Here is a 27,797-nt window from a genome sequence, read left to right as displayed (position 1 = left end):
GGGAAATTAACAAATGGCCTGCTACGACACACAGCACCCTTACCGTGACACGTAAGTTTCTTCGGTCCTCACAACAGCTTGCCACAGGCGTGAAATACCAAGTAGGCTGTTGGTTTTTTTTCGGTGCTTCGCTGTACTCGTGCATATTTATGAGTACGTTTCGGTAGGTGTTTGAGAACTTTGAGCACTTGTCTGCCGGGGTGGCCGGTGAGTTGAGAGGACACTGGTGAACGATGTGCTTCGCGCGCGCGGCGTCGTGTACGTGTCTGTCTTTTTTATCGACCGTGTGCTTTCTTCCCCGTTTTCTCGCCTTTCTGTCGTTTAGATCGCTTCGCCTTCGCACGCTAACCGCTCGTTACGGGTGTGCCGGAAATATTGTTTAGTTTGCTAAGAAGAAGAAAAGGAACCACGACAGTGTACCACGCGCGGGGAAAGTATTAGCCGGCATCCGGTGAAAAACCATTCAGACCCAGAGTTGGCGCTCAGCATCGGTCGCCGATCGGTTATGAGGTAGCATCGTCGCGAAACGCTGTCAACACGAGGACGCCAGCGACCCCTGAAAGTAGTGGTCCGCAGTGACACCAGCGGCAGTTAAGACCTCGAGTTCAGCTTCGTCTCTGACCGTTGGACGCCAACACGTCAAAAACGGCAACATGCCGGATGACGATAAGGAATCCTCTGTACGGGTGGCCGTCAGGTGAGTTACTGTGCTGGTAGATTAGAATTTACATTATTACTGAGGCTGTAGAAATTACTGAATGCAACGTTTCTGTCTTTTTTATTCGTGTTGTGAATTCAGTTATTTATAAAGATTTTGCAGATCATGTGTTTGGTCGCGCTTGGTGGGGGGTTTCCACGCCGGCCGTGTAGTGTAAACAATAAAACAAGATCTTCCTGTTGACACTGGGGCCCACAGTCAAAATCTTATTTTCCCATGACTGAACACGGTTTCCTGTTTGGTGTCATGGCCACTTCCGCCGCTGAACCCATGCGCTTGCGGCGGCAATGCTGGCGCCGTCGAGCCCCTGCTTGGCAAGACGAAGGTGACGATCGTGATGGCGATGGTTGGTGGTGATAAAAATATTGTTTTATATGCAACTGGCTGGGCGATGCACTCCCCCGATCAACCCGTCGAAGGTGCACGATCGCCCAGCACTTGGGATCAGGACACCCCGAGGATCGTTTTGTAATTCAAAACGCAAAGCAGGGTACTTTTACGAGTTATAGCAGATTAAAACCTGCAGCACGGAAAGGAACATTATGCTCCGCCTGGGACCAGCGTACTGTAGCATCGCTCTGGCGCTCTGGTGAGGACGCTTTCTTTCTTACTTATTGTTTTGTTTTGAAGATCTTTGTTGATCGATAGGCAGCGTTGAAGTAAAAAAGAAGTAGCTTGTGATTACCATTCAAAATTCCATAATCCAGCCCTGTGACGTCTTCAAGGTCGCCAGGTTGTTTACTTAACATATCTACTACACATTCCCTTTCGTTGCCGGCGAGCCTCATTACCTTTTGGCAATCGTTTGCCAAACATATTTTCAACCACCGCCAACACGAAACACGGTTGCAGCTTCCGCTTTTGGGTGGGGTCAATTTGCGAACTTTTGAATGACTGACCATCGGCTGGCGGTTGGGTTTTGGCAGAGAGCGTTCACTTAGCGTGCATCTCCATTCCGTCACCTTCGCGGATTGGTGTGTGGCTATGCCGTTAGCATGCTAATGTGAAATCTACCAATTATTTATAGATTTGTGGTGGCCGCAAAAACAGTACTCCGAAGTAATAAGTGTGTGAGAACTCCATCTAAAATGTGGGAGTTTAATGGGTGTATTGAAATGGAAATTCTAATAAAAAGGGGCTCTATTTCATGCTCTTGCGTTGAGAACATGTTCGGTACGATAATCGCGCAGCGTGGAGTAGAACGTACACGGACGATCAATTTATCGCGTTAACAGAAAAGAAAGGAAGCAAACGAGGTTCATTGGGATAATCGCCACATACATTGACGCGACAGACCGGCACAGGAGCGCAAATACGATGCGAATGGTGCGCCAATCGGTGTGCATGTGTAGGTCACTGGGTGGTCGAGGTTCTCAGCCCCCCCGGGTGCTGACTCATCGAACTAGCAAAGGGTCACATTTACTCTCCAAACTTCGCGATCGCGATAACAAACGCTATCCGGCCCGGTGGGGTTTGCGCAATAGACGCAAGCCGTTTAGAGTAGTGTGCGTAGCGAAGGGCGAACGTTTTTTTTATCTTTGCCGCCGGCGCGCGCTGGAGCATACTACATGGGCAGAAAAGTACCAAAACTGGTGCAAAAAATGTGTCGGAAGCGACTTGCACACTTTACGTATTTTACTTTTACGTTATTGAATTGTACAGGGTGTTCCATTAAGACTTAGGAATTGAAATGTCAAATAACTCCGCCATTTCTTGGTCGATTTTTACAAATGAAAAAGATTTTTTATGGTATAGAATGTCATTTATTGACAATTCACTTAAAATACAATATCGATCAAATGATCGCGTCCATTAGACACACAAAAAGCGTTCCTTTTCTGACATTTTTCATTGTTTTTGACAACATGTCGGGCGTAATAGCAGCAATTTCCGCTGTCGGAAACTGGCGGAGTTTTTTGACATTTCTATCTCTAAGTCTTAATAGAACATCCTGTATGTTTATTTCATAAATGTGTTCAAATTTATTTCATAAATACTGCAACTAAAAGAGGATTTTAAAAGCAAAGTTGTTAGTTGTTTCAAACAAAACGTAAATCGGAAAAGCAAAAGAAAATGTGTTGCTTGTTCAACTACCAAATGCCCAAAATAAGCTTTCTTCACTATTCGTTTTCGGAGTTATTGGAAACCACCTCGAAATGACTGCAACAGAAGAAGCAATCAGACGGAACTTTTACTTTCAATTGAATTAAACAGTTAGGAGATCGCTTGGTCAGGTAACCCTTGTTGAAATTCAAACACTGCGAAAACTGATGCTTGTTGTTGTTCGAGGCTGATGCTTGGTCAGATTCACTGGTTTTCGGCCCACGTAAAGCCTGTAACACTTCGAATCCGGGGGAATTGTCAATTGTAGAACAGCGCCCCTAGTGGTCGGATTTGAAATGTTTTGACAGCTATGTCTTCAGTAAACATTCAACTTTCAGTGCTGAAAGTTTCATTTTGATACGTGGAGTTGTTAGAAAGTTATGCTTAATGGAACTCGAAAGGAGAAAAAAAATTCTGCACACTAACGTCGAAAACACCACGTGGTCTACTTTAAAAATCTCAAAAACACAAAAATTTGCAAAATCAACTATATATGCTGTGCTTTACCGTTTTTGGGAACTCAATACCGTAGATTGAAAGATTCAGAGTAGACGTCGTAGTGGAACATACAATCGGCAGCTGAACTGGAAGGTTTTAAGATCAATCGAAGCAAATCCTGGACTTTAGGTTCGAGATATTGCAAAAAAATATGGTACCAGCAAAAGTACTGCCCGGAAGATCTGTCTACGAAGAGGCTACTGTTTTTTCCTTGCATTTAAGCACCCAAAAAGGACACTTACACAACATCTAGTCATTAAAACACGCGTTAGAAAGCTGTACGAGAAGGTTCTGACGAGGTAAAAAGGATGCTTGCTTATGAAAGACGAAACATACGTGAAGATGGATTTTGGCCAGTTACCCGGTACGAAATTTTATCTCGCCACAGCACGGGGTGATGTCCCTGCTAAATTCAAGTTTGTTTTCGCTGATAAATTTGCACGGAAACTTATGATCTGGCAAGGAATTTGCAGCTGTGGACGGAAAACCAAGGTTTTCATCACGAACAAGACGATGAACTCTACCGTATACAAGCAAGACTGCCTCGAAAAGCGAGTTCTACCGTTCATTAAGTCACACAAAGGTCCTGTTAAGTTTTGGCCGGATTTGGCAAGCTGTCACTACAGCCAACAGGTGATTCAGTGGTACCGTGACAACAAGGTGGATTTCATCCCAAAAAGGAGCAACCCACCAAATTGTCCACAATTCCGCCCAATCGAAAACTACTGGGCAACAATGAAAAGGAAAATGAAGAAGAGTGGTAAGGTGATGCGGAATGGTGCACAAATGGCCAGAAACTGGAATAAACTAGCCGCTGAGGTGGACCAAGTGTGTGTGCGGAAAATGATGGCGCGAATTCCGAAGAAAGTTCGAGATTTCATCAGACAACCGACGGAATAATTTTCCCATATTTTTCTCTTAAAGTGCAATAAAATACCTTCATTTTGATTACTTCACATGTTTTCTAAGTTAAACCAACTCCGAGATAGACCTAAATCATGTCCCCCGGATTCGAAGTGTTACAGGCTTTATTAGAGGAGGGAATTTAACGCGTCACGGTCATATCACACCTCGTCTATCGTGTGTCGTACATCGTTTCGCCGTACCGCCTTTAGCGTTCTGCCCACCGGCCATCCAGTGTCTGCGATTACCTCATCACCCCTGCGAGCCTGCCATGTGCTCGCCCATATGTGAAGGTAGGACCATGGCAGTGGCTGGAGCGGAGCACCGAAATGGACTCATTAAGCCGCAATGCCGCAGTTTGTGTTTTCGATCATCGACTGGCCGCGGAGGTTTCCAAATCCGTCCGCTCATCGTGATCCTCGTCGGCCTGCGGTACAAATTTGGTGGTGCCTTTGGATTTTGGCGCTGCCCTCTGGCTGGGCAGACGGGCCAAATTTGATGATCTTTTAACGAACGGTAGCGCGAGTTTGTGGCGTGCTAAGCAATAGGAAGGAAGGAGACTGTGCATCAGTGAAATGCGCAAGTTCCACGTTCTGCACCATTCTTCCCGAGCGCTAGAGTGAGTTCGTCTTTCACAGACCCTGTCCAAAAGCTGTCGATACAGTTGGGTAAATATTAGATCATCGTGTGTTTAAAAATCAATGTTTCTCACGTGCTGGGCAGCGAGTCGGCAAAACAAATATGCGTTCCGTCGGAGATGTTTATTTCACACATGGCCACACAGTGGAGGGATCTCCACATTGACTCGACAATAATTCCACATTGTTCGTGGAGCGTGTGCAGCAACATGAGTCCAACGAAAATAGTGGTTCCAAACGGTCTGAGCCAATGACAATATTAGTGTTCGTTTGAAAATTAAAGCGTTTCACTAAAAACTGTATGAAACTGGCCGTCAGTAACCGAAGCGGCGGGTCCAGAATGGATCCCTTTTCGGTCTGGTCATGTTGGCGTGCGACTCCATCAAAAAGGTGTGGGCCTCCGTTGGGAAAATCGATTTGAAATCGATCTCGCAGCGTCAGGACACTTCATTTGCGGGCGCAGCAAACTGACACGGGACCCAACCTCGTGGAGAGTTGGGTGGAACGGAGCCGATGTCTTTGGCATTGGGTGAAAGTACTTTCACTGGTTTTTTAAAGCGTCTTCCCGTCGGCACCACGACGAGCAGCAGCATCCGTTGAAGGTTATTCGGACTGGACCTTGGTCCGATGGATCATTAAACCGTTTTATTGCGTTTTTAATGGGGATTACAGTGCAGTTCGACAGAGTGGCGGGACTTAAGCCGAATCTGGTGGAAAGCCAACAGTCAGCTCGACATAACTGGACGGACTGGACTTTTGGGTGCCGGTTTTTTGTGATTGTACGAGTAATCGGAGGAATGTTGCAGGGGTGCAATAACATTACCTCGGCATCGATCGGGGTGTGTTGGGCCGCAGTGCCATGTTTGGACGACGGGAGCTGGACGCTAATGAACCTACCCCCGGGTGGTTGCCAGTGTGGGAAAAAAATGTGCGAAATTCAATATGCGTTCAATGGACGTTGCTTCCAAACGATTATTTGCAGCATCCGGCAGGATTCCGGTATTCGCCCGTCGGCGAATTGGTTGCGGTTTTCTGTCACCGAACCGGTGCGGTTTCCTTTGATATCGGTTGCTCGGCAGCTTAGCTCTCCACAGATGGACCTCTGTCCGGAAACGGTGTGTGAGGCGTATGAAGTTGTGCATACGTAAGGAGCCTTTGAAGGAGCTGTTCCCACCAACGTTTGGGGCGTTGTTGAGGTTAGAAAAATCGAATGTTACCAATTTGCTCTCTAGCCATTGGTTTAATAGGTAGGCGACAGCGCTCGTGTCGCATTTCATTGTCAGAGGGCCCAAGTGTAGCGGTCTGAGGCGCCACAGGAAACGTTTTGTCGCTGGTCCTGTGGTGGTTGAACACCTGACATTTTATCGCCCTTTGGTGGCTGTTTTGCGGTTGACGATCGATTTAGATCGCCCACGGCGTAAAGTGAGCCACCATGAAAACGGTTCTAACCGCAATCGGAAACCTCGACGAGCCATTATGTTGTACAATGTCATGGTCAGACACGCCGTGGATTCTAAAGGTTACCGTGGGTCTGCTACACACCTGTTGCCGTCGAGGAACGGGGTCGTATTGAACAGGTGCAGCATGCAGGTTGCTTGCATTGAAAAATGCGGTTCATTATGTTCTGAGAAATCAAAGCACAATTGTTCGACAACTGGCAATAGGATCACTTGTAGAGGAGTTTAATGTACAGTAAATTAAATTGTAATTGAAATTAATTTTGTTACCTTCCGTATTGTTGCATCACGGCGCATCACTCACCACAATCATCCGCTAACCTACATAACCACACGCAGTAAACGGGTCAGTACCTCTACGCCGTCGGAGAGGTCATCAGTCCTTGGTTGGATAGAATTTCAAGAGCACACAGCGAGGCAACAGCTTGTGGTTTTTTCTGAAAATCTCAAAAAACCTACCCAGAAAGCAAGACCGCCGCGGACCGCCACTGTGATTGAAGTATGTGGGAGCTAAATTAAGATTTCGGTAACCGCGTTGTTGCGACCGTGAGATCCTCCTCATATTCGTCTATATGAAAATAGACAAAACAGATTCAAGCGGCCCGCTCTGGGCTTAGTGCGCAAACAAATGACGCTCCTCGAGGGGCATCTTCGGACCGGCTCGTCTAGGATGTCACCAAAATCTTGACAGACTGAGGGGCTCAGTCGGTAGCGCACCACTTTGGTCCGGTTACACTTTGTTGTTTGCTGCTGCTGAGTCAAGCTCTGCCCATTACTTAATCATCTTCAGCAGAGACAGACCACCAAGGTGTTGTGGACACACTCCTTGCAAAAAGGTCACTCGTAGGGTAGGGTAGGTTGGTTAATTTTTTGCACACCCTGTTTTAGTCAAATCACCCGTCGGTCTATTGGCGGATGGCGAGCGGCGCGCAGTAGCGGCTGGTTGACAATTGTTTCTCCAAATATTGTCATCCGTGTGTCGTGTTGTAGCGACAAAACCATTGCCGCCGACATCAAACCAAACTAAGGCCGTCTACTCGACGACCTTTTGAGCACCACCTCGTCTTATGGAAGGAAAAAACCTTCAAACCGGACGGAATCGAATGGGTTTTACACGCCAAAGTCAAGCGGGAAAAGTTATGGTTTCCGATGGGCCGATCTTCGAAACGCGGCGTTGGGGGCTCAAGTCCTGCGACGTACTCGACGAGCGACGGTTGCCGGATCGTGCTGAGAGCGTGCGGTGTTTGCGGGAGGCAATTATTTGGTAAATATAGTATGTTGACTTTGGCCCCATTGCCGAGGTGCGTGCGGAGGAGAGTATCGGAAGGTGTCATAGAGACGCGTGGGGTGGCACGACGCACACCCTAGTCACCCGCCTGCCCGTACAGATAGGTGCTTTATCGGCCCAGTATCTACCGCACCTGATGCTCCGTCGGTCGGAGCATAAATATTAAAAAGGGAATTCTAATCTTGTTCTAGGCCACACCGTCGTTAATAGGTCTGCCCTTGAGTACTCTTTTAGTTTCTTAGAATAGATATGCTGCGATGCTTATCGAACTCTTTTCAAGCCTAACATCTAGCGAAATGAAAACATAAAAAGCCACAACAGATAATCAAAAAAACCTAACAAAATAATCTAGACTTTTTGATAACAAATCTGTTGAGGCCCCTCAACCTACCGGCTAACCTTTCATACTCTCAAGGAAACATCAATTAGATGACACTTTTGGGTCCACGCAGTTGTCAAGCTACGCTCCGTTGAAGGCTAATGGGCGTCATTGCCGCTGGCTTAGCATCGCCTTATGCGTAACGTGGGCCACCGTTATGGCAGAGGTTTTCCTCTCAGGTGTGTAAGTCATTGCCCTGTCGTGTCGAATGGAACGCGCACCGGTGTGCGAATCCTCTCGGCGAATTGCCACTCAGCTCCGTCAAGGAGGGCCGTGGCTAGCGAATAACTAGGACAGTTCCGGACACCAATCGCGGCACCACACGCGCGCTCCGGGCCCTATAATTATCGCCTTGAAGGGGCCAGACCACTTGAACGGTTTTCATAAAACGATCGATCGACGCCGTTCCTGTTGTGCCACTTGACCGAGAGGGGCTGCGATTTTGCACACTGTGCCAGTATTTGCCAGAAAACTGTGCCCTCGAAGTGGTCCGGAAATCGTGCGAAATCGTGCTACTCGCAACCGTGTTTGGGGATAAAATTGGGAGGGAACGACATTATCAGCGAGTGTAGAAGACAGGGACCGGACACGGACCGGCAGCGTTTTGAGATGTTCCTCACTCTCGAGGCCTGGCCCTTGAAGGGCGCGAGGACCGGCTCTCGAACTAAATCGAGAGCGACCGATTTGAATATTCAAGTGGGCCCGCCCGTGGTCCGTGCATGGCCGGCAGATAATGGCATGCAAATTGCATGTACGAATAAGTGCACCATTAGGTTGAATCAAATCGCTGCATCGCTGGCCGGCGTGGCGTATGGTTTGTGCTGCAGCCGAACGCCAATAACCCCACCGTTTTGATGCGCTCTTTATCCGCTCCAGATGTGAAGAAACCATTCGTTTCACTTGCTTGCAACGTCTGATAAGACAGTCTGGCGAAGAAATCGAAATTGTTTTGCAACTTTCTAAAAAATGCAAGGTGCAAGTTCATCGTAAAGACCGACCCGTGCGTGAAGTGCCTCCACTAACTGTCGCAGTTAATTGATTGCGGTCGTGTTAAAGGTCGCGGTGGTGCACTAGAGCAACTATGCTCTTGTTAATTGATGTTGACTAATGCTTCCATAAAAATAAAACTAAACAGCCCCAAGCCTTCGTGTGCGGCTTCGTTTGTGTGAACCGGTTCCAGGAATTAGGCAGTCAACGATCACGGCTAATACCGGCATATTCCGCGGAGTACAACATATGACAGGCGACCTCCCCAATCCTTGGCCTCTGGTCTGGTCTGCCCTCACGTGCCACCCGGCGGTGCTGGAAGCAGGTTTCTCTTTAGCGGCTCGATTTAATATGATGTGTCAGCGAGAGCGGTTGTTTTCTTTTTGTATCGATAACGAAATACGGGAAGGATACAGTAGATTACTGAGCCGCGCCACGCACATTACGCGCGATAATGAAAGAGCGGTCTTTGGACACTTTATGCGCAACTTAGATAAGGCTCGCCACCACCACTTCGGATGTATAGTTTACAAAAAAACCACAGGCCCATCGCACGACAAAAGCCAGGCAGGAGATTGTACCGACAGCAACGTTGTAAATAATTGTGACTAATTAGCTGAGTAATTAATTGAAATGCGTAACAAACGGCAAATTTACGGTTTGGTGTGGTTTGAATGAAATTTACAACGAGATCGGTATCTACGTGACATGTTTCCCCATTGTTTTTGGTTGTATTGCTTATTCATTAGCGATTGTTAACGAGTCTTTTTTCCCCAATTAGTACATTGACTTATCCCTGTGGCTTCCACCATTGCTTAACGTTCAGTTTTAAATGATTTTTTATTTAAAATCTGTTTTATGTGCCGATTGGATGGCTTTTCTTTTTTTTCAAACGTCCACGCTGTTATTGCCTCACAGGCAAAGTTTCTTGTGCTGGTCGAATAGTTTCTCGGATCAGGAACACCGTAGCTTTCCGTGCTGTCCCACAGTCGGAAGCAACGGTTAATCGTGCCGATTGTTTATACAGGGTGATTCAGCAGGTGTTCTCTTTTCATTTGGTTATTAAACAAAAACGGTTTAACATTTTTCGATGTTTGAACTTTTATTTGAAAGGTAGATTCTTAAAATTTATGTATAAAATACTATTTTGGTTGTAGAAAATTGAGAAATATGGAAAATTTATTTCCAAAGTGGTAGGACGTCAAATCATTCGTGAAAAGCACATTTCATTGAAGCTCTTTTCCACCTCGTTGGCTATGTTAATAAACAGTGTTGTGGTTCGGAAAATCCACATATCGTGCAAGAGAAGCCAATCCATCCACAACGAGTGTCAGATTTTGGTTGATTGGGTTCTTCGTCAAAATTGATGCTGAGGACATGGACGGCATTTGGTTTCAACAGGATGGCGCTACGTGCCATATAGTGTCAGCCACAATCAATATTTATGTTATGCGAACAAATCAGCAACTATTGACAACGTCAAGACCCAAATTCAAGTTGCTTTTGACGAAATATGACCAGGTACAATCGAAAATGTACTCAAAAATAGGTCGACCGTATGAGCTACTGTCAAGCCAATCGTGGTGGTTATTTGACCAAAATTGTATTTTACCCATAATTGTGATGAATAAACCTTTCGAAAAAAATATTCAACTATCGAAAAATGCCACGCCATTTTCGTTTTATAACCAAATGAAAAAAGAGAGCACTTGCTGAATCACCCTGTATTATTCTGTCGGACACTGTTGATAGATTAAAACATACTTTAGTTTTTAAAATACGTTAGTTCGTTAACGTATTTGGGGGAAAACCAAAACCACGTAACTTTGTTTAAATTTAACGTGCAAACAAACTTCCCCAGCTATGCGATTGGCCGTGCGCCAGTAGTATGTGGCGTACGGAATTCACATTTCGTGTGCTTCACGTATGCGGTGTCCACTATTGGTTGTGTTGTATCGATTGATCGTTGGCTGCCTGCCCCATTGCGCTCGATCATTAGGTCGAGTCGGCAATTTGTTGGTCTTTGCGCTTCACACACTAATGATGATGCACTTTCGGTGCGTTGGCGATCGTTGCGACGAGAGCGTGCCAATCAGTTCGATCCTACCGAGAGCCTTCTCTGCGAAGACGTCATTCCGTTGTGAAAGGCGCACGTGTCGGACTGTGAGACCAATGGCAACCCGCGAGGTGGTGTGAAGTGCAAAAAGCGGAAACTAGTTCTGGGTTTTTGGGGTGTTGTCAACGAGATATCGAGATCGTCTTTTGGGGCCACCGATTTCGCCCACCGGTTTGAAACACCGGCCAGCGGTCGTAGGTGGTGGCAGTTGGCCGGAACTATCGGTTACGTCGCCACTCATTAGCATAGTCTTGGGCCGTAACAGGCGTGCGCAAATGACACCGGGGGTGGGTTTCTCGTGAGAGGTCTCAATTGAAGGTAACCTCAAAACAGCAAAAAGACATGCATAATCAGTGTTTCATATTTGTTGAAGGTCTCAAATTCTACCTGGTTCACGTTCGTGCATCCCAAGAAGTAACGCATTCCAGTCATGTTCAACTCGTCAATTAAGTCATTCTTCATACTCCTGTCACGCCACCGTCGTCTCCGAGCGGTATCGAATGTGCCATCTGTCGTTGGAAGCGACCAGAATCGCTCCGTTGGCGCGCATCTGCGATGTTGGAAAAATGGTAGACAGGGTCCAAAAATAGTAGCAAAGGGAAGTAAACCCGATCCCCTGTCGCCTGCCTGCCTGTCTGCCGAGGCGCCTGCTGGCCTGTCGCACCAGTCTCAGCTGTTTCTTGGGGGGGCCTCGGCCCTCCTACGAATAAATGATCGAATCGGAGCTATAAAAACCGTGCAAGGTGGCATCAACACACAGCAACTTGCCGCGAGTTGCAGCAGCTGCTCCGGTCCCGGTCCTCTCGCCGAGATATGTGCGCGGTGATGCTCTCTGGTCAAGGACGACCAGTTCGGGCGTCCAGTGAGTGAACAGCGCGCGCGAGTCGTCTGTTGCGTAAAGCTGAGGGTTGGAGTATTCATTCATGCTCGCGCTCCGCGATTTTTGGGGTCGGCTCGTGAAACAAGAGCAACGTCTGGAGCGGTGCTTCGGTGGTGGCATGGCGCTGGTGAAGGGTCTTCTTGTTTACGCGAAGCACATGGCGGGCTGGCGGGCTGGCTGGCGGGCAGGCTGTGCTCCCCGGCAGAGAGTTATGTGACGGCGCTACGGCGTGCCCGTCACACCCACGCGAGGCGTGCAGTTATGAACCTTTTTTTTTTTTTTGGTTCACGTTGAGCACTTTTTGAACTTTTCTTGAATGGATCCCAGCTGGGGTGCTGCCTACGGCCCTGATTAGTGGTCGTTTGCCATCCCACACCTGCGATGGAACGGATGGAATGGCCACGGTGGATGGGTTGATGAATGAATAATTAAAGCGCTTGTTTTAATTAATATATATATTTCGTGTGATGCATTGCCATCAAAACACAGCGGCACGTTGCATCGTCCCAAAATTAAGTACCGTGGGAGCCACTGGGGGGTGGCCCCGAGGGCAGAGAACGTCACGCAGTTACGGGTCGGGTGGTGATTAGCACATAAATTATAAACCCAGTCCGGCCACGACCCGGCCACACAAGCCTACGAATTGTCTTTCACCTTTCACCGTACCTAATCTCCGGAACAGCGTGTCTTATCGCACCGAAAGAGAAGCTTCTGCTTCTTCTTCGAAACCCAAGCAAACACCCCCCGAAGTGGCCGACGGAAAGGGTCAACGACTCGCCAGGAAGATAATCCACGGGCTGGGTTGGCTCCGAAACGAGCGTCGTAGAACAAAAGCCACCCGATTGGTGGCTGTTGGCGATTAAATTATGTTGCACGCACAATTAACCGTGCGGGTCGGCTCCCGCGCATATCACACGCTGACCCGGCGCGTCACTGGAGTGGAGCACGCCAAAAGCCAAACTCCCGTTATGAGGTGCTCCCGCTAGTCGAACCCTTTCAATTAACGTTTCTTTTTTCGTGAAATGTGACGGGCTTTTGATGGATCCTCCCAGCGCTTCGTGATCGCACCGTGTGCACGCACGCCGCCGGCGATACAGACAGTGTGATTAGAGTGGCGGGATTCAGTCTTGCCGTTTTGGAAAGTTTCAGCCGCTCACGGACCGCACGTGGGTGGAAAAGTGGGAAAGCGCGATTGGGAAAGGCCTGGGGGGGATCCGGGAGGGCACTTATGCGTGCAGGGCACACGGTTGATGCATAATTCATCGTTACGAATTTCCATGTTTGACACGCTCCCCGTAGAAGGGCAGCGCTCTTTTCCGGCTTCGCGTGGTAAAAGGGGGAAGCCCCGGCTCTGGGAAGCGCCCCGCTACGAGGATGCAATTTATTCCTCCAACGGGAAAATGCAAATATTCCACCACGGCAACGACGTTTCTTCGGTGGGCGCTGGTGGCCGCTTACTCGTGGAATGTTGGCGTCGATTGAGTGATGAACGTTGGGACGCCTGGGACGAGATTGCGAGCCATTCTGTGGGTCACTTACAGTGATTGCGTTGTGCTACTAAATACTTTGGTTCGTCTGAGAGGCAGACAATCGGAGGATATCGTTCGCCTTGCCCCCTTAGAATGGTGCGAAGTATTTATCTAGACTCGACGGTTCTGATGGTGATGGTCCACATGCAGGGTTGGTAGAAGAATTGTATTTTATTTGCATACTCTTCTCTTGCAATATTCTATTAAATTTGTGTACACGAACGAAACAGGTTACAAGCAAAAAGCTTGCGGAAGCACCAACACCGAAGGGACAACACCGGGGGGGGTCCCAGACACTGCCATCAATTAGTTGGAGTCATGTATCCTTCGAAAAACGGACCCCGAAGACAGCAAGAACCAGTTCGATCGAAGGTTTAGTTGTGTCTGGTCACTTTCGCGATCCTTGACCTTGACATTGGGTTTGGTAGGCGCGCGTGTGTGTGGGTTGCTTGACTCGCCATCGATTATTTAATGCGGCTGTAAACCCGGGACGAGCGAAACGGTGGCTAGTTGGTGGTCCTAGTCAAGCCAGCCGCGGCGGCAAAACGTGCTCGGAATGGATGAACGATGCTGAAGCGGCGCTTCGTTTGAATCATCATGCAAACACGTTACCCCTTCGGAGAGGTTGGCAGCTGTAGCGGTAATTAAGTAACAGGTACACGATAATCAACGGCGCGCGTTGACGCAATGAGTGACTAGAAAATTCAATTAAAAGATTTTATGCAAACATATGCACGACTTGTTTGTTTCGTCTCAGAAAAGCGAGTTGGATGACGACCGAGCATCTACCATCCAAAGGCCAAAGTCTTGTCAATAAGGACATACGGAAAAAAACACATACGGCGAAAAAGTTCCTTCTGCTATGCTTTATAATAACTTTTACACAATTAATCATACTAATTTCATGGCCGACGGAAGCCAACGGATTTAAATCGGTATTCAATGCTGTTGAACATGCTCCTTTGCATAACAAGCGCTGCTTGTGAAGGGCGAGCTTATTGTGCAGCGTATCATTTCGGATGACGAGAAAGCAATTTAGCGATCGCCAAATCGGCTGCCGAATGTTCAACTACTGAAACGGAAGTCGCGCCCGAAAATCCGCGGCCATTGAGGGGAGTGAATCATCTTAACGGCAACCCCGGAAGCCAGGCTGGCAAAGTGTCACGGTTCGAACGTCTAGACCCGGGTCTGGCAGGTTATTAACACCATTAGGACTCCTAACACGTTTCTGCGGCTCGCAAAGCGTGATATTTTGTTACGTCTGGTTACTGCCTTTTCGCCGTTTGGGATTCCATTTATGCGCGACACCGAAAATCTATCGTTTTGGAACTCATGTTTTAGCAAGAGTACCGGTCGCTTTGACTTTCATTTTGGATTAGTAAAAAATTCAGTGACTTTTTTAATTATTCCTTGGATCAATGGAACTGATTTCCAGCCGTTGGTGCAATCAAATAAGGATGCCGCTTGCACTCTAGAAGATCAATAACATGCAAATGAGGCTATGATGTCATGGCCCGCGGACGTCGCTCCTGCAATCGATAAACCACGTTGCACAAAGTCGAGTATCATCTAAAGCTGTTCGGAAACCTTCCGAAGAAGGCAACCGGCAGTTGTTACGATGTCTGGAGCCGTCCATTCGTACGTGTTTTTGATGGTGCCGTAGGTAACGCGCGCTGCATTATGTTGTTGCATTGCTGCGATGCACAACTGTTTGCTACTCTGTTCGGGCCCCCCCCAAAAAGGTCCCCAGTTTGGGTGTCGGGCCGCTTCATTAAGGGACATCTTATCAGCAGAAATGTGAGAAATGCGTGTTACGTGCGCTCGACTGGCGACTATTTTTGCTTTCGGACAGCCACGCAAGTGTTTAGACCTTTCAGTTTACTAAACTTTCTGTTAAACTCCCGGCAAACACGTGCTAGGGGGAGAGCAAAGTAATCGCTTGGTCTGGCTCTGCAACCGGATACGGCACTCGCCATGTCTTGGTTGGTGGGTCCTTGCTGAGGGTTGCTTTCAAACGGCGGCGAGCTTCACACTGGCGGCGGTTTCGTGTTTGACGTTTTAAATTTCGTCTGTATGACGGGATTCCGAAGAATGCTTGCGTGTGGACTGGGGCCTAATGTTATCTGATTACTTCTTCGTTCGGCGAGCGGAACTGTATTTGAGCAACAGCATTAGCCGTCACTAATTCACCGTAATTCCATTGGCCGTTGCCATTCTAAAAATTGTGTTGGAATTGATTTTTTGTTTCACTGTGGCGTTCAGCACGTACTCGGTTCGATTGGCCACTAATCGTATCACGTTTGCGCCATCATCCGGTTGCGTGACGCACGATTAGGTTTTAATAATTTAAGTTCTTACTTGATAGGTTTTAGAAACGTTTCGGGGCGTCTCAAATTTATTCTTTCGCTAGATGCCACCGTGTATTATCAATCAAGGTTAATAACGGGTGCTGTACATCGGGTCGAAGCAGGACAGAGACAACCCTTCAATTTTAGTATCAATCATACTACCTGTCGATACTGCCGGAGGCCTTTTACATCCTACGAAGAACCCCCATAACTGGCGCTGGCAGTGTCAAGCGTCCCTCCAGCAGTGCTTTCCTGCTTCTGCCGGAGGGTACTCTACCCGGTACTGCCTTCCTGTACTGCCTAATCTGTAGCACGTCGTAAAAAGTTTGTTGCCCACTGTTTCCGTCACATTTGTGAAACATTTGTCCACAGTATGCGGCGAGATAATAAACTACTCTGGCTGCCCAGCGAAACACCTACCGATAGCCCATTGCTACGTGCGTGACCTTTGAAACGAGTGCCCAAGATCGGTCCACCCCAGCACAGCATATGTGCCAAAGAACGCCTCCATCCCGCAGAAATGAAAATACAAATCGACCCGGATCGATCCGTGCTTTCGATCCCGCAGCTGTGAAACTCCCCAGCAGACTGTGGGAGACTATTTATGAGCACATCATGATCAATTTATTCAGCGAAAGTTGACGAAGGCTCCAAGGCGCGGTCGCCTTGGGAGAACAACGGATGCTGCTGCTGTACACTGCAAGCTATGCTGCCCGGGGCAGACCGCTAATTCAATTAATTTACATACCAATGCGGAAAAGCGGCGCCCAACATCCGCGCCGTGAAAATTGCCACGAGTTGCGAGTTGGCGTTCGCGCGCCCGTCCGTCGCTGGTCAACCGATCGGCCTTGTGGTGGTGGTGGCTGCGTCCGGTTTTCTTTTCCGGCGTGCGCCGATTGCAAATTAACCGTTAATTAAAAAGCTCCTGCCAACCAACCCTAACATTGCATTCGCTCGAGTACCATAAGTGCTAACCGGGTGGGGTAAGCTATGGCCGTCCATTTCCTAACATCTTGTCTCGCTTTCTTGGTATTCCGTTTCAGAATTCGTCCACAGATACCGCGTGAGCTAATCGATATGTGCCGGGTGTGCACACAGGTCACGCCTGGCGAGCCGCAGGTTTTCCTCGGATCCGATAAGGCCTTTACCTTCGACTACGTGTTCGATATGACCACAACGCAGGTAAGTGGTTGTGTGAGGTGCGGATCGACCTATATCGGGTGGACATTGCCGACGACTGCTAGACGGGTATATTATGGCTAGACACAAAATCAGCTGACAACTGCGCGGAGTTTTGGGTGGCGTCCGGCCAACCATTTATCGATTGCTCGGCTCCGATTTACCGGGCCACTCTCCTGCGACCGAAGTGTGCGCCACGATAAGCTATCAGGTGCCGTAACGTATGTGTGTTTTATGCTCACACGGCCAATGGCGAATGTGGTTTAATTTTTGCGCCAACATCGGAAGTCGATGTGTTCCGGAAATCCAAAAATCCAATTCTATATGATTAGCCCGTTTTTTGTTTCAGTCGTCCCAATGTATCGGGTTAGAGGCTTATTAGGGTCAGAACAGATTCTTACTTTCTTACGTTTGACGTGTCAAATAGTAGATTCGGATAATATACATAACGCACCAGTGAAAAGTAGCATAATTGAAGGATTAATCTGTCACGCAGCAGTTTAATGATACCACTTAGTGTTGAAGTGCATCCCACGTGACATTTGAACGAACGACCGAAGGTTTCGCTTTCGTCTCGCTTCCTGAACACTGCCTTCAGCAGTCATTGTTAGTGTTTTCGTTCATGTAAACGATGCCAGACATCATCAAAGGCCATCTCCCGGCAGTGCGCCTCTGGTATGTTGCGCACAGCTCCGGTTGGTGGAGTGAATAGAATCACGCGACAAAACTGAACCGCCCCGCGCTCTGGAGACGAGACGAGAAACACGACGGGCCGGGTCCGATTAGAAGCGGGCACGCGCGGCAATATAGCGCTTTGAACCGGTGCTTCTAGTAGCGAATCTTTTCTCGTTTTGTTTGGGCCAAAGTCAGCCGCCACACTGACCGAAGACGAGTCACGTTTGCGTTACTTACCGTTCCAACGGCGACCGGGGCCGTTCGGTAGTGGCTCTTCTCGAAGTTGATGGATGGATGGTGCCTTTCAAATGTCTTCGTCATTGCACTCGTCGTTTGATGGATAGCGCTCTAGGCCGGGGCAGTCGAGTGGGGTTCATGTGAGTCAGCCGCACAAACAATAGTTTCACGGTGGCATGTGCATTGTTAAGACTCGCTTCGCACTGAACATATCTCTATCGGTTGCCCAGCATGGTGCTACCCTCTAAGGGCCATGACGCTGCCAGAGGTCCGATGAATCAAGGCGGATGTTCCTGAAGAGACCCACTGCCTAGGTTCTGACTACGGAGGATAAACTCTGCCGCACACATCCTGACTTGGTAATCCAACCGCGGCTCATGGGGATATGTCCGTCTCCGTGTACGTCTCAGTTTCTGTTTATTACCGTTGCGCCGGAGGGTGCCGACGGGTTGCATTACCAAAATTGTTACTGTACAGAAAATGTAAATCAACGGACCTGCGGTTCCAACCCAAGGAAAGGTACCTTGTCTGTCGGTATTACATATTAGGAAAATGGAGAGAAAATAAAAGCGTGGCACAGCATAGGTCGCTTTGCTGTGCCAGAGATGTGTCACGGTGAAGTGTGTGCTGCAAATGGATACAAAATGGCTCAGCACGCTCACATTGTTTTCGTTTGCCATACAGGGCATGGCACATCTCGTGTACCATTTTGTCGCCCCCACGTAAATGCACTACATTCGAGATTGCCCCGATTTCGGGCAGTGCATGAGCGAAGGTTATTGTGCCCGTCGAAAGGAGGTTGCGCTTCAGTGCCATATGAGAGTGCAAGAATTTAATAATCCGTTTTACCGGTGCAGGTGTCAGGGTTAGGCTCCTTATCGGTACAAACGTGTGACATACAATTCTCCAAGCGTCAGTAATTACAGAAAAGTAGATGAACACTTGGTGTCCAGTCTTGAAGTGGAGTACAGGGTGGACGCTTAGAAACGTCCCAAAAGCCTGGAATTTTTGGAACTGCATATGTACCACTTTAACCCATAACCGAGTCTCGCTCTCGCCGACAGGTATCCGTTTACAGCAACTGTGTCGAAAAATTGGTGGACGGCGCCTTGAAAGGGTACAACGCCACGGTGCTGGCGTACGGTCAGGTAAGCGTGCTCCAGATTAGAATATTTCCGCATCCTGTGCAACCTGAATCGATATACCGCCCCTTTGGTTGGTCTTTTCTGCAGACTGGCTCGGGCAAAACATACACCATGGGGACCGGGTTCGAGCGGGTAGTGCCGGAGGTGCAGGAAGGCATAATTCCGCGCGCAGTACGCCATCTGTTCGAAGGTATCACCCAGCTGCAGCAAAATCCGTACGATGAGGATGGCACCTACCTCGGCCCGCTAACGTTCACCGTGGAAGCCCAGTTTATGGAGCTGTACAATGAAGAAATCATCGATCTGCTCAATCCCTACAATAAAGTACGTGTGCGCAGCGGTGGGATGGCCAGTGGAGTGTGGTCTAATATTAGCTCCCGTACTCTTCTCCGCAGGGTGGCCGTGTATTTAAAATCTTCGAAGATGCCAGCGGTGGCATTGCGGTGGCAGGGGCGACGAAGAAACCCCTGACGGGACCGCAGGAAGCGCTGAACTGCCTGCAGCAGGGTGCCCTCGCGCGCACTACGGCATCGACCCAGATGAACGAGCAGTCGTCGCGAAGCCATGCACTGTTTACAATTCTCATACGCCGGCAGCGGGTCCTGACGGCCGAACAGTGCGACAGCATGGAGGGTGATACGGAAACGCTTACGTCCAAGTTCCATTTCGTCGATCTGGCCGGTTCGGAGCGACTGAAACGTACCGGGGCAACGGGCGAACGGGCGCGCGAAGGAATCTCGATCAACTGTGGTCTACTGGCCCTGGGCAACGTTATATCCGCCCTGGGCGACAAAACCAAGAAAGTGTCCCACGTGCCGTATCGGGACTCGAAGCTAACCCGGTTGCTACAGGACTCCCTGGGAGGTAAGCTATCTCACAGCGACCACCACTATTATGCTGGAGTGTCTTATTGAGGCTTCTGTTCTGTACTCCAGGCAACAGTCAAACGGTCATGATTGCCTGTGTGTCCCCGAGTGATCGTGATTTTATGGAAACACTCAACACGCTGAAGTACGCCAATCGAGCGCGAAATATTAAAAACAAGGTACAGGTCAATCAAGATCAGAGCTCGCGGATAATATCGCAGCTGAGACGTGAAATCGCTAGTCTGCAGCTAGAGATGCTGGAGTACAAACAGGTGAGTTATCGGTGCGATCTTTCATACGGAGCAGTTCGAGTGGACAAGTCTTTTGCTTTATTCCAGGGCAAACGATGCGTGGACGATGAAGGCAACACGACCGTCACGGATGTAACGCTGGAAAACGAAATACTCGTGCAGGACAATAAACGGCTCCAGCAGCGTGTGAAAGCAATGCAGGACACGATCGATTCGCTGACGGATCGGAATGCTTCGCTGCAGGCACAACTGAAGCCCCTGCCGTACATGAGGGCATTGGCCGATGCCGATGGTGCTCCCAACGGCGCTGGCAAAAAGGAGGATGGTTCCAACATGACGTCCAGTGGGGGCGAATCTCCGATGCAAGAGATCGTGGCTGGTTACATTTTGGAAATCGAGAAGCTGAACGCCAAACTAATTGAATCGCAGCAGATGTGTCAGCAGCTGAAGAAGGCACAACCGACCCAGTCAAAGTTGAGGCTTCCCTTCCTGGAAGACGAAACCGAAACGGTCATCAATCTGGCCAAGCGTGAGCTCGAAAAGGAACGCGAGGTTCTAATGTCCCGCTCGCTTCCGGGGCTGGAAAACGAGGGGAGTCTCGATCCGGAATCGGACAGCAACTCGGACACGGAATCGGACGATAAGGCAGAAGAACTGCGCGCCGAAATGCTCGAGGTTAACTCGGACATTGCGCTGAAGTCGAAGCTGATTGAACAGCTAGAACTGTCGCAGCAGCGCATGCAAACGATGCGCCAACAGTACGAGGAAAAGTTGAACGTGCTGAACGCCAAAATCACCAACACGCAGCGCGAACGAGATCAGGTACTTGCGAACTTATCCAACGGAGGTGCTGGTGTGCCCAGCACAAAGGGTATCAACAGTGTGGCAAACGATAGCGCTGCGAAGCGGGTGAAGGAGGACTACGAGCGGAAGTTGTCGGAAATGCAGCGCGAACTTAAGAAGTTGCAGTCCGCCCAACGGGAGCATTTGCGCAAACAACGCGAAATGCAAGCACAGGAAGCACGGCTTAAGACGCTTCGCAGTGAGCTGGAGGAGCTGAAGCAGATCAAGTACCGATTGCAGAGAAAGATGGCAGAAGAAAACCATCGCCACAAGGAGCTAGAAAGCCGTAAGACGCGCGAAATAGCGAAGCTGCGCAAGGAAAGCATGAAGCTGGCGGGTGAGGTGAAATCACTACAGGCTCAGGGCATTGCCCGGGATCAGATACTGAAGCGCAAGACTGAGGAGGTTACGAACCTGCGGCGTACGCAGCGCGGCCAGCTGAGTCTAAAGGCGGCCGGCAGAGTGAAGCCGCAAACGTCGGTCGGTCTGCAGACGGTCAAGAGCATGAAAACGAAGTGGGAATCCCTTCAACGGACCATCATGCGGGCCGCCCGAAGCCGGCAGGCGGTGGTTGAGCTGGAGCTGGAGCTCGATCGAGTCATTCAGGAGCGCAACATGCTGAGCAGGGATTTGATGAACCTGCGCAAGCGTAAGAAGGACGGTGCCGAGTCGTCGTTGCATGATCTGATCTCGGAGGAGGACACGATTATAGCCAACATGAACTACTTCCACGATACGATCGGCAACCTGCAGAACTCGATCATCCAGATGGAGGAAAGCAAGGACATGTCGTCGGAGCAAGAGATGCTGCAGAACATAACGAACAACATTTCCACCGTGGACGAGGCCAAATTCTTGCTGCAGCGACTGTGCCAAACGACGATCGGTCAAGTGTGTGAGGCGGGACTGACCCAGGCCAGGTTGCGCGAGCGGGAAGCGCTCTTGAACGAAGTGCAGCAGGATAGCAGCGTTCAGGAGCAACTGCTGCAGTACATATTAGAACGGGCGCCCGCGACGGCTACGTCCGATGGAAGCTTCAGCTCGGCCCTGTCAGCGAACTCGTTTGCGAATGGTGCCGGTAACCTGCCAGAGCAGGATGATCAGCAGCCTTCGTCTTCACAGCTGCGTACACATGTCATAGACTCCACCACACGGAGTCCGTCGCCGAGCACTAGCCACACGGATCTGTGAGTATTGCGGTTGTAGATTGAGACGTCATGGAGTGATTATGTCGTCAACTGGCGATAGCGTGAAAACCAACAAACGTCATTAATCATGGCTAATTAGTAATTTGCTTTGAATCGGTTATATACAATAGTTAAGTTGTGTTCAGGCGTACCTCCTCATTTTTTCCACTTGCTCAGTCAACTATGAATGGTTGATTATGTTACTTTTCTTTTCTATGTCCTATTTAATTTGCGGGTTCTTACTTTTCACTTTTTGATAGTTTTCTGTTTGTTCAATCAAGTTTTTCTCGTTTTACGAAACACCGGTATGAGTTCTAGTTTTTGGTCTATTGCTTCGTGTGCACGTGTTGTCAGTTAAATTAGTTGGTTCTTTTCGTAAAACTTTTGGTAGCCTTGGTTGTTTACATTTCTTTTTATTTTCTTTTCTTTTGGGTTTGTTACTTCGATGCTTCGCTATTTGGCTTTCAATCCACTCAAATGTTGTTAACACAATGGTGCTTACCTCCAATGTACGCCCAACTCGCAATGTAATGGGATTGATCGAACGTTAGCGACACTATTGTCACCTACAGGAACTCCTCGAAACAAAGACGAAATCCCGCCGTGGTGCCTTCGGTGGCCACCATTCAGGATTTGCTGTACGGCAGCAGCTCCGGATACGTCGGCCCGGGCGGCGGTACTAATGGCGTTGGTGGAGCTGTTAGTGGTAACGTTGGTGCTTCACCAATGGACCCATCTGCGGGCAGCTATCGGAGCTCGTCCGGATTCTCCACCTCCAACGCTGCTGGTACCGTCGGGGGAGCCGGCGCTGTCCAGGGCAGCAGTGGCGGCAGTAAGCTTGAGAAAGTGGGTATTTGTATTTATCTCGAGGATTCCGCAGATGACGATGACACGAAGCACCCCTCTCTGCAGGAGCAGCAGCAGCACGATATAATGTCCCGCTCGTACACGGTACTGGGCGGTGCCATGGATCCAGCGGCGGCTGCCAGTGCCGGTTTGCCGACGGCACCGCCAGCGGTTCCCACTCGCACCTTCGTTCCGCTTTCACGTGTTCCCAGCGCACCCGGTTCGCTAAAGTAAGTAGTAGCTGGTCGACGGGTGTGGTTTCACGAAACCTTTATACCACGACGATACCACGGTTTTATGGTTTTTGTTACGGGTTTTCCAAGTTTGCTGTTGTTAAGTGCGTGCAGTGTGAGGATGGCAGCGATTGAGCGTGGTTTGTGCAACATTTTCTCTTCATTAGCTTATTATTGATTAATACGATTTGTTTCGTTGGTCAAGGTTTTTTAATTCGATTTTGTTTCAGTTGTAAGCCAAACAGGCCAGGCTTGCGGTATACTTTCGGTGTTGCCTGGCACTGAACTGTCTAACCAAATACGTACGAACAATCACAATGATTACCGAAGAGATTACCGTATAGGAACGCCTAGTCGGAGTGCAAGCGGATAAGCAACCTTTCCCTTCGACTGTCCCTGTCGCAGAATAGTTTTACTTGTTCTAAATGCAGTTCTTTGCCGTTATGGTTTCTCGTACTCTCGCTCTCGTATCAATTGCTAAAAGTGTGCCATATTTGGTAACGTGATGTGTTGTTTTAGCTAACCATGACCCATGAATCTACTTAATTCTGCATGGCCTTTTAGAGTACGCTTATGTGGTTTTTCACACCAAGTCTCGCAAAAGCTGCTTCCGGCGTGTATTCCTGGTTCGCTCTGCTATTATGTTTCGTTTTCTTTGTTTTAGAAAAATTATGCTCCGTCTGTTGGCCACCGTCGATCTGATGTATCGTCTCTTGCCGATACAGCCCTTTCTAGATCTTAAACGACTGGTGGAGACCAGTTTGGCCACCGTCGGCGAACAGTTGCTTCCGCCGGCCGTTCCCCTGGAGAACGCACCACTGCGTTACTGAGAGTAAATTTACACGCATACGATACACGTTTGGTTTTTCTGCGAGTTCCCAATACGAGTAGTATAATAGTGAAAATTTCAAAGTGTTAGTTTGCTTATGCGCTTGTTTCACAGCTTTACAACCAAGTTTTAATCAGACTGCGTTGCATTGTGGACTGCTGTTTGGTTGACTGAGAGTGCCTTCTGCTAATCGGAAGAGATTAAATGAAAGAGTTTGAATACGTGGTATCGCGGTTCCCATAATATTGTATCGTTTCTTTACAGAAAAATGTCTCTTAGTCATGGACCGCACACAAGGCTTTGAGAAAAGGCAATTGTTTGGCAAAAGCAGCAAAAAGAATTTGTTTAAACGTGTTGTAGAGCAACTTGCTGGATATGACTGTTACACTGCCACCTGAATAAAAGACTCAATTTAGTGTTCCTGTTGGTGTCTAGTGCGTTTTCAGTTTTTGTTTTGTTTTTTATACACGAAGTTGTACACACGTTTCGTTTGACGCTCCATACTGCATTTCATCGCTCATTGTTAGCCGCACAACAAACACCGAAACCCTTTTCTTTCGTGTACTTAGAGAAATCATTGCTCGTATTTGTCGTGTCGTATTACTAAAAATGCATTTACAATCTTAACCCGAACCACACCCCAACTTGCAGAGGTCTGCAGCCACACCAGAGCATATCGCGACAGAACAGTACTGCGTCCCCGCTGCTTTCTCGAAAATCGTTCGATGCAAATGGTGCTCCTGCGTCGCCGCGTATAAGTCGCAGGACTTTCCCCAGCAAGGTGTCCCCTGGAATGTAAGTATGCTTGCCTGGTTTTTTCTCATTGAAGCGATTGGATGACCCTCTGGGAGCTTGTTCTGGAGAAATGGAAGAACTCGTTTGAAAAATTTAACCTCGGATCGATTTCAAAAATTGGATTTACAACACACAAACTCAATCATTGCCCTTTCAGCGGTTTGATAAGCGACCATCAGTTCAAGAGCTCGGCCGTGTACTACTCTGGCAAACAGTGAACGATGCATTCTTCAAAATAACTTAATTTATACTAAAGTCGATGTAACGGACCCTCCGCGGGGCATTAAACAATCAACTTGCCTGCAGCGAATCAATTGAACGCACTCCAACTAACGCAACGAAGTTTAATCTTTTGCAACTGGTGTTTCAACGCACCGTTAACAGATTTCAGTATAAGTTCATACAATAAGTGTATTATAAATAATTGAAAATTTAATTGTTTTGTAAATTATTACGCAAGTTTTAGTAAAGTAATTTTGTGGACTAATTTGTAGATCGATACTAGGAAAGTCGGCGGTAAAAAATGAACAATTAAAATTGAAGTAGAGAAAATCTCTAATAAAATGTTACTAGCCGTTTGATCATGTTTCATTTTTGGTCCCCCTTTTTCGGCCGCTTGACGGAATCATTCCGAATAAGTTAGCAGAAAGCAGCAGCCGACGCGATTCATAATCACCCCCGAATAATTCATGCTTAATTCGTTTTATTTTTCCGGCCCGGAATCGTATCGTCGTGACTGTGCAAACTCATCAACTTCGCCCTCCTAACATTAACTAAATCGCTCCCGGGTCGCGGCGACCTGTTGGCTGGACGCAAACGCAAATGTTGTGCCGTGTGCTTTCTGTCTTATGTGGCTTGTTTGCCTGGGCGTGCAATCATCTAACCAACATCAACCGCACTCACTCAACAATGTTAAACCAATCGAATTCACTGCAACACCTCACAACCGTGAACCACCACCAACTCGTCGGGGCTAACCGTTAATCATACAGAGAGGACTCGAACGATGTGCCCACATCGCCGCCGGTGTATCGACGAGGTATATCTCGCGAGGATAATGGTGATGTCTTTTCACGACTCGGTGCCGGAACACAGGATCCGCAGCCGGGCGGAAATATCAAGGAGCTGAACGCTAAGGTATAAGCCGAAGACAGCATACGTTGCGGCAAAGCGTAGTTTGTACGTTTTTATTCGTTATTCTCCCGTTACAGAGTAGAGCTGGTTTACCGTTGATCTGCACCCATGTGGTCGAAGGCCATACGAACTCGGTGCTGTCGATAAAGGTATCGAACGACATTCTGTTCACGGCGGCAGCCGATCGTACGGTGAAGGTGTGGGATCTTCGTTCCAATTCGACCCCACACTGCTTGACCGGCCACCTTGGCCCGGTTGCGGCCGTGGAGTACGATCCGATGAGCAATCTGCTTTTCTCTGCCTCGGGAGCATTCGTCAAGGTGTGGGACCTGCGCAATAGTAACGTTCGGCCGATCATTACGCTATGGTAATGGGGATAAGTGGCACGGTGCGGTTCCATGTTTTCTAAAATACTCGCTCCTTTATCTTTTAGCTCCTCCGGAACGACTCTGCCAGCCGCTGCGTCCCTCTCCGATCTGGTTCCGGGCGAAAGCTCGATTACAGCGCTCACCATGGGCGCTTCGGGTAAGCTGTACACCGCGGCATCCGATAAAGTCCGTTTCTGGGACCTTCGGCAATTTGCCTGCTTGGGTCGGCTGTCCGGAGGACATCAGGCGGCGGTTATGTGTCTAACGGCATGGGAGGGCCCAAATAGTACCGACCTAGTGGCAACCGGTTCGAAGGATCACTACGTTAAGGTGTTTGAGGTCAATTCGACCGGAGGTGTGGTGCAACCGCTACTGAACCTCGAACCACCGCACTACGATGGTGTACAGGCTCTAGCCGTGGCAAACGATGCCATCGGAGTCGATGCGGAGCTGTTTTCCGGGAGCAGAGACTCCGGGATCAAACGGTGGGACCTGCGAAACGGCGAGCTCAAACAGTCACTCAACAACGCACACAAGGGCTGGGTCTCCGGGATGGCCATTTATGGGGACATTCTGCTGTCTAGCTGTCGCGGTGGCGTTATTCGCTTATGGAATATCAAAACTTGCGACAGTCTGGCCGAAATGAAGACGGAACAGTCGATCAACGACATCGTGACCAGTAATAATCGCGTTTTTACAGCATCCAAGTGAGTATCGCTGCATCTTCCCCCAAGCGTCAAATTGCTGTCCCTCACCTCTTTCGATAAGAAATTCGATCGAATCGGATTCACGACGATTATTCTTCTTTTTTGGCTAAATGATTCTGCGAGGGGGTACGATCGGTAGATGGTTCGTTTTATGTTTTTTTCTCTATCTTCTCTTTTGTATCCTCTTTCTATCAACACTTCTTCAAACGCACTCGCGCGCTCGCGCTTCGATGCTAGTTCCGGGGAGGTACGAATCTGGCGATTCGTTACCACCGACTGGGATTCGTTGAGCATCGCATCGGCCGGCAACTGTTCTAATGTTGCCAATGCTGCTCTTGCTGCATCCGGCATTGGTAGCGGTGGTGGTGGTGTTGGTGGTGGTGGTACGGTTAAAGCAAAACGCTAACCAATAACGCAAATTATTTTACAGTCCGTCGTCTAGCGCATTTGTTGCATTTGTGATCAAATGTGTGTTACTAACGTAATATCCGCTAGCTTCACGTCGGAAAGATCGGGTGTTCCATGTGATATGCAAATCAATTAACAATGACATAGCGAACGCCAACCCAAAAGCTTAATCTTACCGTAGACTGAACGGCGGTAAAGAGGATCAGTAATAAATCTCTTTTGAATAGTGCCGATAGTTCCACAGTATAAC

At 48.6% G+C, this 27,797-nt stretch overlaps 1 protein-coding gene across 1 annotated transcript; it reads left to right on the top strand.

Moving 5' to 3' along the window:
* The first annotated feature begins 653 nt into the window (after nucleotides 1-653).
* LOC131207824 (kinesin-like protein KIF21B) lies at nucleotides 654-27,545 on the top strand. Its single transcript, XM_058200454.1, has 13 exons — nucleotides 654-697; nucleotides 16,888-17,026; nucleotides 19,000-19,083; nucleotides 19,168-19,404; nucleotides 19,476-19,944; nucleotides 20,016-20,218; nucleotides 20,285-22,227; nucleotides 22,779-23,303; nucleotides 24,787-24,930; nucleotides 25,923-26,067; nucleotides 26,142-26,431; nucleotides 26,498-27,139; nucleotides 27,377-27,545. The coding sequence occupies exons 1-13, from the start codon at nucleotides 654-656 to the stop codon at nucleotides 27,543-27,545; spliced, it is 5,034 nt and encodes a 1,677-aa protein (XP_058056437.1).
* Nucleotides 27,546-27,797: the final 252 nt, after the last annotated feature.

Source organism: Anopheles bellator, chromosome 2 (assembly GCF_943735745.2).
Source record: "Anopheles bellator chromosome 2, idAnoBellAS_SP24_06.2, whole genome shotgun sequence".
Lineage (NCBI taxonomy): Eukaryota > Metazoa > Arthropoda > Insecta > Diptera > Culicidae > Anopheles > Anopheles bellator.
The sequence above is the reverse complement of the archived record's forward strand: the minus strand, read 5'-3'. Positions and strand labels throughout refer to the sequence as shown.

Bases quoted from the DNA above. Each gene is read 5' to 3' on its own strand.
- LOC131207824 (XM_058200454.1), top strand. From the start codon at position 654: ATGCCGGATGACGATAAGGAATCCTCTGTACGGGTGGCCGTCAG. The intron at 22,228-22,778 runs GTGAGTATTGCG...ATCGAACGTTAG, and splicing joins AGCACTAGCCACACGGATCT to CGACACTATTGTCACCTACA. The intron at 27,140-27,376 runs GTGAGTATCGCT...CTTCGATGCTAG, and splicing joins CGCGTTTTTACAGCATCCAA to TTCCGGGGAGGTACGAATCT.